The sequence below is a fragment of the Nicotiana attenuata genome, chromosome 2 (assembly GCF_001879085.1).
Source record: "Nicotiana attenuata strain UT chromosome 2, NIATTr2, whole genome shotgun sequence".
Lineage (NCBI taxonomy): Eukaryota > Viridiplantae > Streptophyta > Magnoliopsida > Solanales > Solanaceae > Nicotiana > Nicotiana attenuata.
Window position 1 is genome coordinate 9,348,228 of NC_031990.1, and position 20,075 is coordinate 9,368,302.

Below are 20,075 nucleotides of genomic sequence, written 5' to 3' on the forward strand. Positions count from 1 at the left end.
ATAACTTATTGATTGGTACGTTATGGTATATTTGGGTTTTTTGTTGTATTAAAGATCCCGAATTGTAGTAGGTTATTTTTGTGTTGCTGATTGTATTGTGTTGTTTTCTCGCCTATAGTAGGTTTGAGAAAGCAGTAAAACTAGGGGAAATACTGCCCGTTTTGTTACAGATTAAGTTACTTTCGTTATATAAATGAGAGAGTCGTTCGTTGCTTGACAATAGCTTCATTGCTGTTGTTGTAGACTAAGGTGCAGTGAGCTGAGTTTAGCATTCTTATTGTAAATATTTCTATAAGGTATGTTAAGGTTATCCCTTCTTTCCTTTTGGCATGATCCATATAATACAACTAAACGAGCAAACACACAACTTTCACAAATGACTCTATTATTAGAAGTACTATGGTTGCCTATATTCTTGATTCTCCATAAGTCCTATTATTATATCGTCTGTTCATGGACTCAAAAAATATTTAAGTTGATAAAGTTTATTTCGTGATATTAACAGAAGGCACATTGATCTTATGACATACCGAGAGATCTTATTGACTTACTTTTTATGCATTGAATTCATTTATATATGTACATTTACCCATGACTAGATGGCGTTATATACGCGTGTATTATATGTATATGGGGTATGGGGTAAGGTTACAACATTATATACGCACCACCACCTGATCAGTTGGTATACGTTGATGATTTCGCCCACTGAGGCCGAGATGATATGATGGGATACCCTCAAAGGCTAGATGATGTGATGTACACATAAACCTATTCATGATATGACATTTATACGCATGACATTATAAATGTTTCATGATTCATAGAGCTATTCATACTTACAGCTTGATTCCTTTACTCCATGTTTCTTTCATGTCTTTTATATACTGATTTTTATGCCTTACATACTCGATACATTATTCGTACTGACGCCCATATTGCCCCGGGGCCTGCATTTCATGCCCATAAGTGCAGGTAGACATGCGACGGTCCCCCTTATTAGGATCATAGCTCAGCGAGAGTGTGTGTGCTCTATTTGATCTGGAGCTGCTATTGGGTTTTGGTACGATATTTTTGTATATATATATGGGTATGTCGGGGCCCGGGCCCGTCCTTTATATAGGTTTACACTCTATTAGAGGTTTGTAGATAGTCATGTATAGTTGGATAGTTTGTGGCCTTGTCGTCTTCAATTTTTGATATATAGTTGTCCATAGTATCCTTGTCGGTTGGCCCTACCGTATTCCGCATGTATATGTATATATGTCTTTTGGCATGTTTCCTCATGTATGTTATTTGTGTGATTCTGCAATTTATTGACAGATGTTAAGCATGACCTACCCTTATTTCATGTTTATGTCTTAGAGGTATGCTTAGGGGTGTTCGACAAGTAGGACTCGGGCACTTGTCATGGCCCGTCAGTTAAGGTCATGACAAAAGTGGTATCAGAGCAGTTATGTCCTAGGGTTGTCTACAGACCGTGTCTAGTAGAGTCTTGTTAATGAATGTGTTGTGCGCCACATTTATAAATAGGAGGCTGTAGGACATATAGGATGTTATCTTCCATTCTTATCTTGGATCGTGCGATATAAGGATTTATTTTTCTAACGATATGTTATGTTATTAGTGATGCCTAAGAAGGCTACAGCTGCCCAAAAGGGCAAGTAAGTGGCTGATGAGACTATGACTCGAGCGCCACGAGTTACCCAGGCTCCGGGAGAGTCTTAGAGTGAGACTCCATCTCAGACTTCACATACCCCTACCCTCTCCAGAGGAGATCTGAGGGTCATCAACTCCAGCGCCCTCCCTAGTACCCCCAACTCCTCAGCCAGATACAACGGGTCAGGAGATGAGAGATGCTATTTAGCTATTGACTCGATTAGTGGCCACACAGGTTCGGCGACAGTAAGTAGGTATTAGACATGCAAATAGTGCTATCAGTACTAGGGTTTGTGATTTTATTAATCTAGACCCTACGATATTCACTAGAGTAGATCCAAACGAGGACCCTCAGGTATTTATCGATAGGATGCAAGGACTTTGAGTGTAATGAAGGTCACATCGACTGAGTCAGTTGAGCTAGCTTTCTATAGACTTCGGGATTTTGCAGTTAATTGGTACGAGTCTTGGGAGTTGTCCAGAGGTGAGGATGCCCTTCCAGCAGTATGGAAGGAGTTTACATAGGCTTTTTTTTGTCATTATTTTCCACTTGAGCGTAAACGGGCCAGAGTTGATAGGTCCCTTACCCTTCGGCAGGGTAATATGAGTGTTCGAGAGTACATCCTTCAATTTGATTCTATGGCTAGGTATGGTCCCACTATTGTAGCAAAGATGGAGGATCGGGTTCACCGGTTCGTGATGGGGTTGGAGCCGCACCTGCTTAATGATTGTATGTTGGTATCACTTCAGCTAGGCATGGATATTTCTCATATTCAAGCATATGACCAGGGTGTAGAGGAGCATAAGCAGAAGTAGAGGGTTGATCGTGAGCATGATAAGGGCCAGAGTATGAAAGCGAGATCTTCAGGTCCTTTTGGTGAGTTTTGAGGTGGTCAAAGACAGCAGTACCCGAGGTATCCAGCCCAACCATCGGCTAGTGCACCCCCTCAGTTTGCCAGAAGAAGATTTGATGGTTCCACATATTAAGGGCCACTCAGAGTTCCAAGGCCTCTAGTTCTCAGTATCGGGGTGAGTCAAGTCAGATGAGGCCGCCCTTGCCACGATATGCTCAGTATGGTAAGCACTATGTCGGGCAGTGCCTTATGTGGTTGGGTGTTTGTTATACTTGTGGTTATCCAGGCCACATTATGAGAGATTGTCCAATGAGAGGTGGTGCAGGTATAGTCCAGCTAGCGGAATCTGTAGCTGATTCGTCATCATCAGTACGCCCCCCAGGCAAGGTTTATAGACACCAGCCGGTCGTGGTAGAGGCAGAAGTGGAGCATCTAGCTCGAGCAATCCTCAGAACCGCATTTATGCATTAGCGGGTCGACAGGATCAGGAGTCATCACCTGATATTGTTACAGGCATATTATCAGTCTCCTCATATGATGTTTATGCATCGACTGATCCAGGTTCCACCTTATCGTACGTCACACCATTGGTTGCTAGTAAGTTTGGGATAGAACCTGAGTTGATTGAACCTTTTGAGGTGTTTACACATGTTGAGGATCCAGTGATAGATAGACGGGTATATAGAGATTGTATAGTAGTTGTTCATAGTCATTCTATAGTAGAAAACCCGATTGAGTTAGATATGGTAGAATTTGATGTTATAATGGGTATGGATTGGTTGGCTTCTTGTTATGCTAACGTTGATAATAGATCAAAGATGGTTAGGTTCCAGTTTCTAGGGGAGCCAGTTCTAGATTGGAAAGGCAATACCGCATCACCAAGAGGTAGGTTTATTTCCTATATCAAGGCAAGGAAGATGATTAGAAAGGGATATATTTATCACTTAGTTCAGGTACAGGATGTGAAAGCAGAGTCACCGACCCTTCAATATATCCTGGTAGTTAATGAGTTTCCATATGTTTTTTCGATGAGCTTCCAGAACTTCCGTCAGAGCGGGAGATTGAGTTTTCTATTGACATATTACCAGATACTCAGCCAATATCTATTCCTCCTTATAGAATGGCACCTACGGAGCTGAGAGAGTTGAAAGAGCAACTAAGGGATTTTCTTTAAAAATGCTTTACCCGACCCACGATTTAGAGTTATCCACGGTGATTCATGCATTAAAGATGTGGAGGCACTATTTTTATTGCATACGCGTTGATATCTATATGGATCATAAGAGCCTTCAGTATATCTTTAAGCAAAAGGAATTGAATTTACGTCAGAGGCGGTGGTTGGAGCTATTGAAAGACTATGATGTTGATATTTTATACCATCCAGGGAAGGCGAATTTAGTAGCCGACACCCTCAACCATAGATCTATGGGTAGCCTATCATATTTACAGCCAGAGAAGAGTGAGATAGCCTATGAGATTCATCAGCTAGCTAGTCTTGGAGTTCGATTACTAGATTCAGGTGATATCGGAGTTACTATTCAAGACATGACAACATCCTTTTTAGTAATTGAAGTGAAGCAACACCAGTATGAGGATCATGTGCTAGCTCATTACGCAGATACATCCCCTCCAAAGGAGAAGACATTATTTGAGATTACAGGAGAAGGAGTCCTCAGATATCAAGGTCGATTATGTGTTCTTAATATAGCAGGGCTACGTCGGTAGGTTATGGGAGATATTCACTATTCTCGTTATTCTGTTCATTCAGGAGCGACGAAGATGTATCATGATATCAGGCAGATATATTGGTGGGACAAAATGAAGAAGGATATAGCAGAGTTTGTTGCTCAGTGCCCTAATTGTTAGTAGGTTAAGATTGAGCATCAGAAATCCGGTGGATTATTGCAGGCTATAGAGATTCCGACTTGGAAATAGGAAGTAATTAATATGGATTTCATCATAGGTTTACCTCGTACCCAGCATAAGTTCAATTCTATATGGGTGATTGTTGATAGACTTACAAAATCAGCCCATTTTCTGCCTGTTAGGACTACATATTCAGAAGATGATTATGCAAGGCTTTACATTAAGGAGATAGTACGACTTCATAGTGTCTTTATATCTACTATCTCAGATAGAGGTGCTCAGTTTATAGCTAATTTTTGGAGGTCCTTTCAAAAAGGATTGGGGACTCAAGTAAGTCTTAGTACATCATTTCATCGGTTCATCCACAGACAGATGGTCAGGCTGAGTGTACTATTCAGACACTTGAGGATATGCTATGGGCATGTGTGATGGACTTTAGGGGTAGCTGGGATGATCATCTTCAGCTTATTGTGTTCGCATATAATAATAGCTATCATTCTAGCATTCAGATGGCTCCATACGAAGCTCTTTATGGAGAAGTATTGGTCACCTATCGGATGGTTTGATGTTGGGCAAACTAAGTTAGTAGGACCAGACTACAACAGGCAGTTGAGAAGATTAAGCTTATACAGAAAAGGCTATTAGCAGCTCAGAGTCGTCAGAAGTCCTATGCCAATAATCGACGACGAGACTTGGAGTTTTAGGTAGACAACTGGGTATTCCTAAAGGTATCACCGATGAAAGGCGTTATGAGATTTGCTAATAAAGGAAAGCTTAGCCCTCGCTACATTGGACCTTATAAGATCATATACAGAGCATATGAGTTAGACTTGCCTTCCAACTTGGAGTCCATACATCCAGTCTTTCATGTGTTTATGCTCTGTAAGTGTATCGGAGATCCTTCTATATTCGTTCCAGTTGACAATGTTCAGGTCACAGAGCACCTATCATATGAGTAAGCTCCCATTGCTATACTAGATAGACAAGTTCAGAGATTGAGAACTAAGGACACAACTTCGATTAAAGTACTTTGGAGAAACAAGAATGTGGAGGAGATGACTTGGGAAGCTGAAGAAGACATGAAGTCCAGGTATCCTCACTTGTTTCCGCTTCCGAAGGAGGATCGGACTGAGACACCACAGCCTTTAGGTGCTTATATGATGCTAGATTCTTATGTTAGTTACTGTCATTGGTCGTGTGAGGCCATCGTTGTTATTGATGATTATGGCCCGAGTGGCTTTTATTGTCGGATTTGCTGCATGACAGGTTGGTAGTATTATCGTTACAGAGGAGACTCTGCAAAAATTTCTATAGATCTCTGGGAGTTTAACATTTGAGGATGAATGTTTCTAAGGGGGAAGATTGTTACACCATGTGCATCCCGTGATGATATATAACGAATATGAGACTTTTTAAACATGATTTAAATGAGTTTAAAGTCATAATAGGACTATATATGATGTTTGGATATAAAATATAAAGTTCGGGAAAAATCGGATTTAAATTGCGAAAAAACCGACTAAGGATTTGCCTTATAATGAAGCTATTTGAGAAATGCATTTCGTGTGCTATATGAGGTCTTTTTGGGACATATTATATACAAAATTTAAGGTCTTGGAATATAATTTCCAACACTCTTAACAGTTCATTCATATGACGTTCGGATAAAAAGATATAAGCGTCTGAAGATGGGCCAATGCTAGGGTTCCAAGCTAGCACCTCTTTGACTTTTCAAAAGTGGATATATATATATATATATATATATATATAGAGAGAGAGAGAGAGAGAGAGAGAGAGAGAGAGAGAGAAGACCACGAATAGAGAAGACCATAATCTTATCCTTAAGCTTTCGATAAGGGTTTCAAAACAGATTAACATCTCGGGTACGAAATCAAGAAGCGATAACATTAGAACAATCCCTACGATGTAAGTATCAAAATAACGCCTTTCTTTTTCTTTGTATTTTGAGTTTTGGAAGGTACTTCATGATTAAGAAAATACATAATTGTTGTAATAAAGCATTTTAAATATCAAGCAAGGTTGATAAATTTGTTTCCTAATAGTTAGAACTCACGGGACAGTGATCGGAAGACGTGAGTTCGATTTATTCCAATTGTAGTGGACTATTTTGTAGTCCACTCATGTTGGCCTCTTGTGCTGCAGATTTATGGATTTTTGAAGGATAAAGGGTGTGAAGAAACGCCACATGTGGTAGGGTAGTGGTCTGGTCGCTCGTCATTGCAATTTCAGTCTAATTGATAACTTATTGATTGGGTATGTTATGGTATATTTGGGTTTTTTGTTGTATTAAAGATCCCGAATTGTAGTAGGTTCTTTTTGAGTTGCTGATTGTATTGTTATGTTTTCTTGCCTATAGTAGGTTTGAGAAAGCAGTAAAATTAGGGGAAATGCTGCCCGTTTTGTTACAGATTAAGTTACTTTTGTTATATAAATGATAGAGTCATTTGTTGCTTGACAATAGCTTCATTGTCCTTGTTGTAGATTAAGGTGTAGTGAGCTGAGTTTAGCATTGTTATTGGACATATTTCTATAAGGTATGTTAAGGTTATCCCTTCTTTCCTTTTGGCATGATCCATATAATACAACGAAACGAGCAAACACACAACTTTCACAAATGACTCAATTATTAGAAGTACTATGGTTTGCTATATTCTTGATTCCCGATATGTCCTATTATTATATCGTCTGTTCATGGACTCAGAAAATATATAAGTTGATAAAGTTTATGTTGTGATATTAACTGAAGGCATATTGATCTTATGACATCCCGAGAGATCTTATCGACTTACTACTTATGCATTGAATTCATTTATATATGTACATTGACCCATGACTAGATGGCGTTATATACACATGTATTACATGTATATGGGGTATGGGGAAGGGTTACGGCGTTATATACACACCACCACCTGATCAGTTGGTATACGTTGTTGATTTCGCCCATCAAGGCCGAGATGATATGATGGGATGCCCTCAGAGGCTAGATGACGTTATGTAAACATATACCTATGCATAATATGACATTTATATACATATGCATGACATTATAAATGATTCATGATTCACAGAGCTATTCAGACTTACAAGTTGATTCATTTACTCCATGTTTCTTTCATGTATTTTATATACCGATTTTTATGCCTTACATACTCGGTACATTATTCGTACTGATGCCCATATTTCCCGGGGGCCTGCATTTCATGCCCGTAAGTGCAGGTAGACATGCTAACGATCCCCCTTATTAGGATCCTCGCTCAGCGAGAGTATGTGTGCTCTATTTGATCCGGAGCTGCTATTGGGTTTTGGTACGATATTTTTGTATACATATATGGGTATGATAGGGCCCAGTCCCATCCTTTATATAGTTGTACACTCTATTAGAGGTTCGTAGATAGTCATATATAGTTGGATAGTATGTAGCCTTGTCTTCTTTTATTTTTGATATATAGTTGTCCATAGCAGCCTTGTCGACTAGCCCTACCGTATTCCGCATATATATGTATATATGTATTTTGGCATGTTTCTTCATGTATGTTATTCATGTGATTCTGGTAACGAATCTGGTAACGATAACAGTAATGATTCCTTCTGGACTCTTATCACGAATTTCTGCAACAACTAGGACTCACATTCAGTGATCCTAAATATGTCCGCCTTCATGTCTTAGACCTTTCTAGCCCTGGCATGAGACTTTATAAAGGAATCTGCAAGAATTTCAAAAGAGTCAATTGAATGCTCAGGTAAAAGTGAATACCATGTTAGGGCCCCCTTTGTGAAGGTTTCTCCAAACTTCTTCAGTAGAACCGATTTGATCTCATGTTGAGCCAAATCGTTCCCTTTCACAGCCGTGGTATAAGTTGTGATGTGCTCTTGCGGGTTTGAAGTCCCATCGTATTTTGGTATGCCTAGCATCTTGAACCTATTCGGAATTAACTCCGCTGTTGCGCTCGGTTTAAACGAAAACTGAATTTTTTTTTCTAATCCGGGCCCTTTAAAACTAGTGGTGCACCTGGAATCTGATCCATTCGGGCGTGAAACTCCTTCGCGTTTTGATCCATCCATTCATTCATTTCCCTCATGAATATCATAAGCTCGGTCTTGAAGGGATCATTACTGTTATCGTTACCAGATTCGCTACCGGTCCCCCCGGCAACGTCGAAACCGACCTCACCCCTCGGGGTATTGTTATCAGCTCTTTGAGCTGTTTGATTTGCAGGAATATGAGAGAAACCGGATCCTTTCCATTTGCGTTGTTGGAAGCGCTTGGCAACGCTTGCTTCAATTCCTTCATCACTTGATCTTGCCTTGAGAGGTGACCTGTGATGCCTTTTTGTTGCTCTCTTAGGATTTATACTATTTCCACAATGTGTTCCTATTCCGCGTCATCGGGAGCTTCCATACATGTCGGTGGTATTGTCCTTCATGAACCGGGGTTGCCTCGTCACCCTTGTTGCGGGTGTCGCTAATTGAATCCTCATGTTGAGGCAGATTTTCATGTCCCTCAACATTGTGTGCGATGTTGACATCGTTAGCTGCCATTTTTTATTTCTTGCTACGGAACAAAGAATCAAACAAGTTAGTAATAAACGCAAGGATCAACTCAATTACGCAACTGTCTAAGTTCCACGATGGCGCCAAACTGTTTACCCGTAAAACGGTACAATCGAATTTGTTACATGGTTTATAGACAAGGGAACTGATTTGATCCAAAAATAGTAAATAAATAAGGTTAAAAGTAAGTCTTAGCGATTAAGATTGAAGAAGATGGCAAGAATGGCTCCGAGAACAGCGTCTCCGATGATAGAAATAAGAACAATATAAAAACCAAATAAGGTTGTTTTAATTGAGAGCGGAAGTGTAATATAACATAAGTTTTGCCAAGCATTTCCCCCCTTACAATGGTTGTTGAGCCTACTATTTATAGCTATACTTAGTGAAACAAGATCATAGGATCAAGCCCCTCTTAAATGACAATAAAGGAGCCATTGATGGATATGTAACGACAAGCCATGAACGCAAATATTCTCTGTAACGGCTGCCCATTTAATGTTAGAGAATATTCTTCACTGAATGATATCTGATGGAAAACATTCGAACTGCTCCCGTTGACCAGGCTCCTACCAGGGTTTATCCGATGCCAACTGAAGTTATTGTTCCCGGTACTAGTTATCATGTGATTCGCCTTTTATCCATATTCAGTTCCACATGGCATGCTATTAATTGATCATTTATTATGGATCAATTTACCCTATACAAAAGGGAAACTTTTGTCAAATTTGGTGGTGGACCCATACTATGAAATTGTTCAACGAGAAATTCAAAGACTGGTATGACTATGAATAATACAACAAGAACAACACAGTAAAATCTCACAAGTGGAGTCTGGGAGGGTAGTATATATGCAAATCTTACCCCTAGCCCGAGGGAGTAGAGAGGATGTTTCCGGAAGACCCTCGAATCAAGAAGACAAAAAGAGAGACAGTATATCAATACTATCAATTGAAAATAATAGAAATAATGACATTATCATAAGAGGCAGAGAATAGATGAAAAGCAATAATAATAACCAGTAAATAAGGCTCGGTTCAATGAAAAATGGGAGAAAAATGTGTACATAACATTAACTACTAGCAGTCTAAGACAATAGCCTATCAAACTAGCCTTACACCGGTACAAAGTAGAAAAATGCTCAACTACCTCCCTACCTACAACTCTAATGCTCGACCTACACACCTTCCTATCAAGGATCATGTCCTCGGAAATCTGAAGTCACGCTCTGTCTTGTCTGTTCAGCTCTCCCCAATACTTCTTAGGCCGCTATCTACCTTTTCTCGTACCTGCCAAAACCAACAGCTCACATCTCCTTACCAGGGCATCTGGGCTTCTCCTCCTTACATGCCCAAACCATTTGAGCCTTACTTCCCGCATCTTGTCGTCCATAGGAGCCACGCCCACATTCTCCCAAATATCTTCATTCCTAATCTTATCCATCCCAGTGAACCCGCACATCCACCTCAACATCCTCATTTCTGCTACTCTCATCTTTTGGATATATGAGTTCATAACTGGCCAACACTCAACCGCATACATCATGGCCGTTCTAACCACCGCTCTATAAAACTTACTTTTGAGTAACGGTGGCACTTTCTTGTCACACTTTCAAAAAATTCAAGTTCCCAAAAACTGATTTAGGGCAGTCTTTGGGTGAAAATTTTTCTTCCACTCACAAAACTTTAAATTTTCTTCAAATAAAATGCATGTCCAAACACAATTTTAATTTTCAAAAATTATTTTTTAACACAACTTCAAAAACTCTTTTTCCAAGTTTCAATCAAATCTATATCTAAACGCTAGCTAAAAGTTCAGACATTATCAGTGAAGTAGGGGGCATTTGTAGGCATACAAAATTTTATTTGAATCCATAAGAAATTTGGATTTAATCTCAAATATATTTTTGTCGAAATAAAAAATTTGTCTAATATAATTGGATTAATAATATAAGTCCAACATATATGAGTTAAATAAATAAGGCCAAGTCCATTGAGCTAGCCCATTTAATTGGGCTAAAAATGGTAAGTCCACTTTATTAAGCCCAAGATATTATCTTCTTAGATGCCCAGTTTGGTGCCACGTGTCCAATGACGTGGCACGCCAAGCCAAACGTAAGAGCCAATGGGATCATGCCACATGTCATAATGATAAGTCAAATTGAAAGACCAATAAAAATGTGCAACATGTGCAAGTGACTTGTTCTGGCCAATCAAATACGGCCTTGTCACGCTTCAATCTGATTGGTCAAAAAGAGTTTGTTCTCTTCACGACTCTTCTCTCCTACAACTATAAATATGGGTTTTCATAAATTAGAAAAGACACCAGAAGTTATAACAAGATGCAAGAGAGAGCTCGTGGATCAAACTCCACAAATTTCTCTACGTGTTTCAAGCTTCAAGCAATCAAGTTCAAGCTCAAGAAATCAAGTTCAAGCTCAAGAACGAAGAACAAATTAAAGTTCAAGGAGTACGAGTTCAAATCAAAGTTCGTGCTATTTGAATTCAAGATATCGTTCATGGCAACAAATATAGATTCAAGATCAAGTTCGAAGGCCCTTGAATTTATCTACTATTGGAAAGAAGAATCAGAGGAATCATAGAGATTGTAATACTCATATTGTTTAAAACAAATACTACGATTGTTGCAATATTTTTCGGTCTCGATTATTTTCTTGACGCAAATTTATTGCCTACAATATCCTTTTAAATAGATAATGGTGAGAATTCAACGTGTTCGTTTTCATTTTCATTTTTTCTTATATGAAGTGAATTTCAACATATATGTCTTTAAAAATAAAATAAAAATGTTAAGATTAAATAATTTCTGCTGAAAAGAATTAAATAATTTCTAAAATAAGAATGTATCGAAAGAAAACAAACCTTTTTTATTGATTTTTTCTTCGCACTCCAAAAGACGGTTAATGGGTCCCGCACTAACCGTTGGTCTTTTCCAAGTTCTCTCTTCTCAAACATAGGAATGCATGGACGAAGCCAAAACATTCCCACCAAAAGCACCATTTTCTGATCATTTTTCTCAAACCCTAAGTTTAACCCTAATCCAAATTGAACCCTTTCATGTCTCTTTGCAATTTCAAGATAAATTTTCCATATATCTACCGACTGGGCTTTTGTTCTATTAAATTTGGATCAATCATATGCTAAAATCTGAAAATTTGAAAGGTATTGGTTGAGGCAAAAAAAAAAAAAAAAAGTATTTTGATTAAGGAGGGGATATTGTTAAAACAATGTCAAATTTATATGGAGATTACAACCAAAAGATTGATTATGTATTCAAGATTGTATTGATTGGAGATTCTGCAGTAGGGAAATCACAGCTATTGGCTAGATTTGCTAGGAATGAATTCAGCTTGGATTCAAAAGCTACAATTGGGGTTGAATTCCAGACAAAGACTCTAATTATTGATCACAAGACCGTCAAGGCACAGATTTGGGATACTGCTGGCCAAGAAAGGTCTGCATTTCCTTCCTCCTTATTTACTAATGTTACTTTTACCCTTTCCTTCAAAAAAATTCCTAATTAATTTGTATAGCATAACTATAGTTCCGTTCTTTTTCAATTATAAATTTAGGTTCATTTATATTGTTTTCTGACAGACTTTACAAGTTCTAGGATTTGAGTAAAAATTGTCAAATTACTAGAAGGATAAAGGTTGAAGGAGAGAGAACTAGTATTTTCATTAACGAACTCTTGTTCAATGGTTAATTGAAAAGTCTCAACGATTTAGTAACAATTAAAGAACGCGTCATGGTTTATGAGTATGGGTTGTAACGCGAAAATAAATAATCTGACAATTTAGAATTGATACTCTGTAGGCACCTAGTGGATTAATTCTTTCAGGGCAATAGCAACTAGAGTTTCACTTGTATATAGACAACTAGGTGGAATGCTAATAAAGCGGCTCATTCTCTTGCTCGGGTAGCTATTATATGCAACTCGTGTAACTTGGGATTCCTACCCTTCATGTCTAGCATCTGTTCTTTATTCTGATGCTTCTCCTTTAGAGACTAGGGATGTTCCCCTGATGTAACTTTGTTTAGGCTTGGTTGTTGAATATATATCTCTTGCCCTAAAAAAAACTCTAGGTGGTCACACTTCAACTAAGAGTTTGGAATATATGTCCTTGAGATATACTTAAATAAATGAGAATTTGGCCTATTAAAACAAATAATATTGGACAAAGAAGAAGAGAGTATAATTAACAAAAATTCGAATTTAGAAGAGATTACACCAAAAAGAATCTTGATACAATTAGCCAAACTGATGGAGATCGATCTCGAGGATCTTACTCAAATCTAAAATTATACATAATACAAATTATAAAAAGATGAGAACATTGAACACATATTAAACACAATCGATCATTTCAACAAGCAGACATTAACCTTTGGAAAAGTAAATGGAATGCTCAAAATTGGAGGACTAATAGGAGATAAAAGTCATGGAAATGGTGGACATAGTAATTAGTAGCGAGTTGATGGGGGTGGAGGTGAAGCATAGGTGGTTGTTTACTCATAATTCTCAGGTGGTGGAGATGAGACATAGGTCGGAGTTTGCTTGTAGTTGTTGATGGTGGATTTAAGTAGTCTGATGGTGATTGTTCGTACGTCTTTGGTGGAGATGGCGAGTTGTAGGTTGTAGGTGATTGCTCATAGTATTTTGGTGGAGGTGGAGGATATTTATAGGAAGGAGTAGATTTTTTGTAATATGGTGGAGGTGGAGACTTATAATAAGTTGGTGATTGCTTGAAATATTTTGGTAGTGGTGGTGGAGAATTGTATAAAGATGGTTGCTCATAGTATTTTGGTGGAGGCGGTGGAGATTTGTAAGGAGATGGTAATTGCTCATTGTACTTTGGAGGGGGTGGAGATGACTTGTAATAAGAAGGTGGTTGCTCATGGTACTTTGGAGGTGGTGGAGGGCGACTTGTAGTATGAAGGTGATTTCTCATGATAAGTTGGTGGTGGTGGAGATTTGTAGTAAACTGGCGACGTGTAATATTTTATTGGCAGTGACGACCTATAATATTTAGTAGGAGCAGGTGATTTGTAGTGCTTTGCAGGCGATGGCAACTTGTAGTAGTGCTTTAAAGGAGCTGACGATTTGTAGTAATTCTTTGAAGGAGCTGCCGACTTGTAGTAGTTCTTTGAAGGAGTTGGCGAGTTGGAGTAATACTTTGAAGGAACAGGTGACTTGTAGTAATGCTTAGAAGGAGCATGCGGCTTATAGTAGTATTAAGGAACTGACGACTTGTAGTAGTGCTTTGAAGGAGATGCCGACTTGTAGTTGTTCTTTGAAGGAGCTGGCTACTTGAGGGATGGCGACTTGTAGTAGTGCTTTGAAGAGCTGGTGACTTGTAGTAGTTCTTTGGAGGAGCAAGTGACTTGTAGTAGTTCTTTGGAGGAGCAAGTGACTTGTAGTAGTTCCTTAAGGGAGCATGTGTCGTGTAGTAATTCTTTGAAGGAGCATGTTTCTTGTAGTAATTCTTTGACGGAACACGTGACTTTTAGTAATGCTTCGAAAGAATAGGCGACTTATATTAGCCGTGCTTTGAAGGAACTATGTGACTTATAGTAGTAGTGTGATAAAGAATGTTCAGCAGATTTTTCTAGTTTTTTGTAGCAAGGAACGTTCATCTAACCAAATAAAAATTGAAGAAGAAAAAAAAGTAAGCAAATAACATAAATTGAGAAATTTGTATCTAATAAAGTAATTTTAATTTTAAAAATTCAAATATCTTCCATGTTTAAAATGTAAAAAAGTTATTATAAATAACTGGTATATCTTAATAAGTAATGTGCAAAGGCAATACATAAATTTCTAGTACTGGTGGAAGCCAAGGGTGCCAAAAATTATAAGCTTGAAGGTGATGCTGACAATCTAAATAACGAATAAGATAACTCACACAGAATGTGAAAATGCTAGACATTAATGCTAGTACTGGACTACTGGTGGAAGGAAAATGAACAAACAAAATAAAATGACATGTAAGCCAGAAGGCTGACTTTATATTTTCTGTATGCTAACCTTCATTGATGGTATCAAAGGATAGCACTGTTAAGATTAGGGACAGTGTGAAAAATGCTATCTTGGAAATTTGCATTGTATATGTTGAGATGGTGATTGGTGAAAACACGATGGTATCAAAGGATAGCACTGTTGCTGGACATATTTTCCTGGTTTGGAGAGATGTGGGGGTTCGGATTGTGGCTGGAAGTGACGAATGCTAGAGGTTTCAAACACTCAGTTCCCTTACAACAAAGCTGGTTGTTCCCGACCTTATTGGTTAGAAGTACTCAACCGAATTTAGTCTAGTTAAGAACTTACTCCCTCTGTCTGACAATGTATCTATCTTACGTTGCTTTCTTGTAAGATGTAAGAAAAGTAAAAGGCTTTGTGTGTTCTTTAACATTGCCCTTTTACAAGTAATCAATAAAAGAAGCTTCTATAACGGGTAGTTTTGGAATAACAGTTACCTTTTTAGGAGAGGTGACAACATTCTGGGACATCTTAGAAAGAAAAGAGAGATCAAATGATACGAGGTATAGGTTTAGCGCTAAGTGTACTTTAGGCGGTGAATTACCAGAACATATCTTCCCATTATCTGCAGTAACATGAAATAGCATTGTCATAGTTCTAACAGTAAAATTTTGTCAGGTATAGAGCAGTGACTAGTGCATATTATCGAGGTGCAGTTGGCGCAATGTTAGTCTACGACTTGACAAAACGTCAATCATTTGATCATATGGCTAGATGGCTGGAAGAACTAAGGGGTCATGCAGATAAGAACATAGTTATAATGCTCATCGCAAACAAATGTGATCTAGGGAGTCTTCGAGCAGTACCAATTGAAGATGCTCAAGAATTTGCAGAAAGGGAGAATCTTTTCTTCATGGAAACATCAGCCCTTGAATCCACCAACGTCGAAACTGCATTTATGACAATATTAAAAGAAATCTATCAAATCGTTGGCAAGAAAACTCTCACTGCAGAAGAAGGTGCAGAGTACGCAAAGTCACAATCTCTCAAGGGTACAAGGATCATAGTTCCTGGCCAGGATTCAGATTCTGGTGGCAGAGGTGGCTGCTGCATGTCCTCCTCCTGATCTTTGGTTTCAGGTTTTTGTCTTTATTTCTGTCTTCTTTTTGTTGATTTTCTTATTTTATCAAATGCTATTATTAGTGGGGCGTCTTGTTGTAGAAATATGGAACTATTGTTTCAGGATGAGGGTACGTGGATGACAAAGTTTGTCTAGCTTATGTGCATGTACATGGTATTGTAGGATTATAAACTACGTTCTTAAATTAAGCCGAATAGCCTAGAAACATCAGCCATTAGAAGAAATTTCTATTACCAGAGGCATTAAGCTGTTTTGCAAGGCTACTTTCCATTCCACTGTAGAGCGCTGAGAATTTTGCAAAAATGTTAGTTGTACATGGAATAACTTTTCTGAAACCTATAATCCATTTGGTGTGCATATTCTAATTTACACCACGAATTTCCCAACGTCCAGGGTTACCTAAAGAGAATCCATCCATGATTAGCTATTTATAAGTCAATTTTCTGGGGGTAGCCAAGGAATAAACTTAATGAGACTTTTGTTGTCTCTTTACTTATCATTAGTCATGAAAATGAACTCTATAGCTCTTGTTGTTGCAATTTGGGGTGATAAGCTGTTATTACTACCGAAAGCATTGTTTTTTATGTTTAGCCACTGTGTTTGTAGCCACCGTTGAGTTCCCACATCGTGGGTGATGAGTTATTTGGTCTCGTTATATGGTCTTGAGCAATCCTCACCTCATGATCTAACTTTTGGGGTTAGTTGAGTTAGGCCTGAGGTTCATTTTCTTATCATGATATCAGTGTGAGGCCTATTCTAATTCACGATGTTGGGCCCCATCTTATATTGTCCACCCTCCAAATGTTCGGTCTTTGGCGTTCAGGAGGTGTTGAGTTCCCACATATGTAGGTGATGGGTTATTCGGTCTCTTTATATCTCAGGATTGAGTTAATCCCAAGGTCCGTTTCTTATAAAAATTTTGATGTTTAAATGAAAAGAAACAGTGACTAAATTCCAGGTCCGCTTATTTTTCACGTTGTTAATGCATTCATTGTTCATCATTCGTAAGGATTATTTTTGTAGGGTCGAGGATGGTGTCGAAATTGATCCCAGAAGTTAGACGCAACTTGACAGTGTATAAAACATGGCTAAATGGTTTCAATATGGATGCTGCAAGTTTGGCATAATGCATTTGGAGTAATGCCTCTATATATCATGGAGCACTTTGGATATTAGAAGTTTTTCATGACAAGCTAGCAGGGGAAGAATTTGTGCATGTTTAGAATTATTTAGTTTACATAACCATTTATAGTTTTGGGTATGATTTATTGTTGTAATGAGGTAAGACAATTATATAAGCTGAATTAGTGCTAGGGGTTCCATCAGCAGTATATTTCCAAAATATGGAGTCCTTTCTCTACACTATTGGCTATTGCTTTATGTATGTACTATGAATTAGGTAAAGTTATGTAAAAGAAATGTTGGATAAAGAGATCATATTATTGGATAAAAATAGTGTGTTAATTAAAGCTCTTTCCTCTTGATTGTTTAAAGCTCCAAATAACATTTTGATTAGGTGTGTTGTGTTTTATTCAAGGGTCGTTCCAGAAATTGATACTTCCCATTTCCAAATTCAGAGGTTCATATATCCCAACCTGAATTATGTATTTTTTGACCTCTTAAGATGGACTTTCACAGATGTAATACGTTAAAATAGATACGTTAAAATAGCACGGGGTAGCCAGTTTTCGGACTGGTCATTGAAAAATAGTCAGCGTTTGCAAAGTCATTGAAAAATAGCTATTATTATGCTGCAATACGAAAAGTTCCAGCATAATATACCGGCGATCGGTGCACCTGTGTATGAACTTCCAGCATATTATGCTGGAACTCCAACACGCAGAAAGTTCCAGCATAATATACTGGAGATTGGAGCACCTGTGTATGAACTTCCAGCATATTATGTTGGACCGGTATATTATACTGGAACTTCAGTATATTATGCTGGAAGTCCAGTATAATATAGTGGAACTTCAGATAAGTTCCAGTATATTATACTGGAATTCCAGTATATTATGTTGGAGTATTTTTCGGATTTTGAATAGTATTTTTGTTCAGATTTATCTTTACATGAAAAGTGGCTAAATTTGATTACTTTTGAAACTGTGACTATTTTTGAATGACCACTTGTAAATCTAGCTATTTTTGAATTTCTTCCATGTAATACACGACAGTTGGATTATTTCAACACTTGGAGCTCCATCAAATTTATCAGCCCATATAATAAAGATCGCTAGAGACGATTAAAACCACGATTTAATAAGCCTTCTTACAAGCCTACAGGATCTTATCGAGCTATGAGAGCTTCAGGTGAGCTTCAGCATATATAGTCAGCAAATAAAGCCAGTGACATACGCAAGATTTGGCGTTATTGGGTTATTGTCACTATTCGACTTGTCAATGGATCTGTTTCGGAAATACAGTGATAGGGAGCACTTTACCCTAAAAATTGCACGTTAGGGCGTCCGCATTTAACCTATACCCATATTTTTAAAATTATTTAACATATACCCTAATTTTAACAACTTTAGACGCCTCCTCTTCTTCCTCCTGACCTATGCGTTCCTTTCTTCCTCCTCTTCTTTTCTGATGAGTTCCCCAATTTAGGATCTTGAGAGTTCACGCTGAACTGTATCTCTTAGTTCATGGCAATATGCAAGAATAAAATCGTCATCTTCGCTCTCTGCGTTTCTTGGTAATACAGGGTTTCATTGGTAGTGCTGCCTTTCTCTTCTGCCGGCACACTCGCTGGACTGGAATTATTGAATAAAACTTTAGACTTGGGCATCTGAAGTTCGCCAATAGCAGCGCCTTACTTCAGACTCAAAAGTCTGAAGTTTATACTTTAGTATCTGAAGTATATACCCCATATGTTTGACAATCTTAGCCAAATATCTTAAGTTCATGACTTAATGTCTGAAGTTTATGTCAAAATATCTGAAGTTTATATCAAAATGACTGAAGTTCATAGAAAAATATCTGAGACACAATTGAACTGAAGTTTGCCCTGCTTATGAACTAAAGCTTGCGTGATTGCCTTTGCAAGTGAGGCCAAATTTCAGACAAAAGTATCTGAAGTTTTGCTTTGATAAGGCTACACTTCAGGCAAAAAATTATGAAGTTCAAACTTCAGACATACACAATTGAACTGAAGTTTGCCCTTACTTAGGAACTGAAGTTTGTGTGATTGCCTTTGCAAGTCAGGCCAAACTTCAGGCAAAAAATTCTGAAGTTCAAACTTCAGACATAAATTTTGCTACTTCAGGCCCGTATGCCTGAAGTTACGCGAAAAGTGGGTACGCTTGCAATTTATTTTGCAAAGCGAGTATAAGTTAAAAGGTGGCCTAAAAACTGGGTATAGATACAAATACCCCCACTTTACCCCCTTAATTAGTCTACTTAGTGCAATTCTGATTAGAGTTTCGAATACCGTATATTTGAAATAATAATTAAAAAAAAATTATTTAACCAGGTGACTACTCGTGTGGTATGAGTAAGAGTTATGTTATGCTCTTCTTCCAAAAAATTTACGTTTTGCTGTTAAATTCCTTTTTTATACAACAACAACAATAATAACATACTTAGTGTAATCTTACAAGTGGGGTAGAGGGTAGTATATACGCAGTCCTTACCCCTGCCTTGTAAAAGTAGAGATGTTGTTTATAATAGACCCTCGGCTCAAGATAAGTACAATTATGGCAGTTTTGAAAAAGAAATACAATAGTAGAGAAGTCATTAAAAAAGGAGGCAGTAACAACAACAAGATAATAAGATAACCGAAGTCAAAAAAACAATTGGTAGTAATATAAACCTAAGGATAAGAAAATACGAGAATATTACTAATACTACTGGTATGGAAAAGAAATACGCTCGACTACTCACTAACCTTCTATCATGATTCTTGACCTCCACACCCTCCTATCAAGGGCCATATCCTCGATAAACTAAAGATGTGTCATGTCCTGCCTAATGACCTCTCCCCA

At 38.0% G+C, this 20,075-nt stretch overlaps 1 protein-coding gene across 1 annotated transcript; it reads left to right on the top strand.

Moving 5' to 3' along the window:
* On the top strand, positions 11,893-17,555 carry LOC109222700 (ras-related protein RABA4d-like). The gene is made up of 3 exons (XM_019387023.1): positions 11,893-12,425; positions 15,630-16,090; positions 17,116-17,555. Exons 1-2 carry the CDS (start codon positions 12,199-12,201, stop codon positions 16,075-16,077), a joined length of 675 nt encoding a protein of 224 aa, XP_019242568.1. The 5' UTR covers positions 11,893-12,198; the 3' UTR covers positions 16,078-16,090; positions 17,116-17,555.

What these genes read in the sequence shown, in the direction of transcription:
- LOC109222700 (XM_019387023.1), top strand. Translation starts at nt 12,199, where the DNA reads ATGTCAAATTTATATGGAGATTACAACCAAAAGATTGATTATGTATTC. An exon ending in GATACTGCTGGCCAAGAAAG is followed by an intron (nt 12,426 to 15,629) that starts GTCTGCATTTCC and finishes AAATTTTGTCAG; the next exon opens with GTATAGAGCAGTGACTAGTG.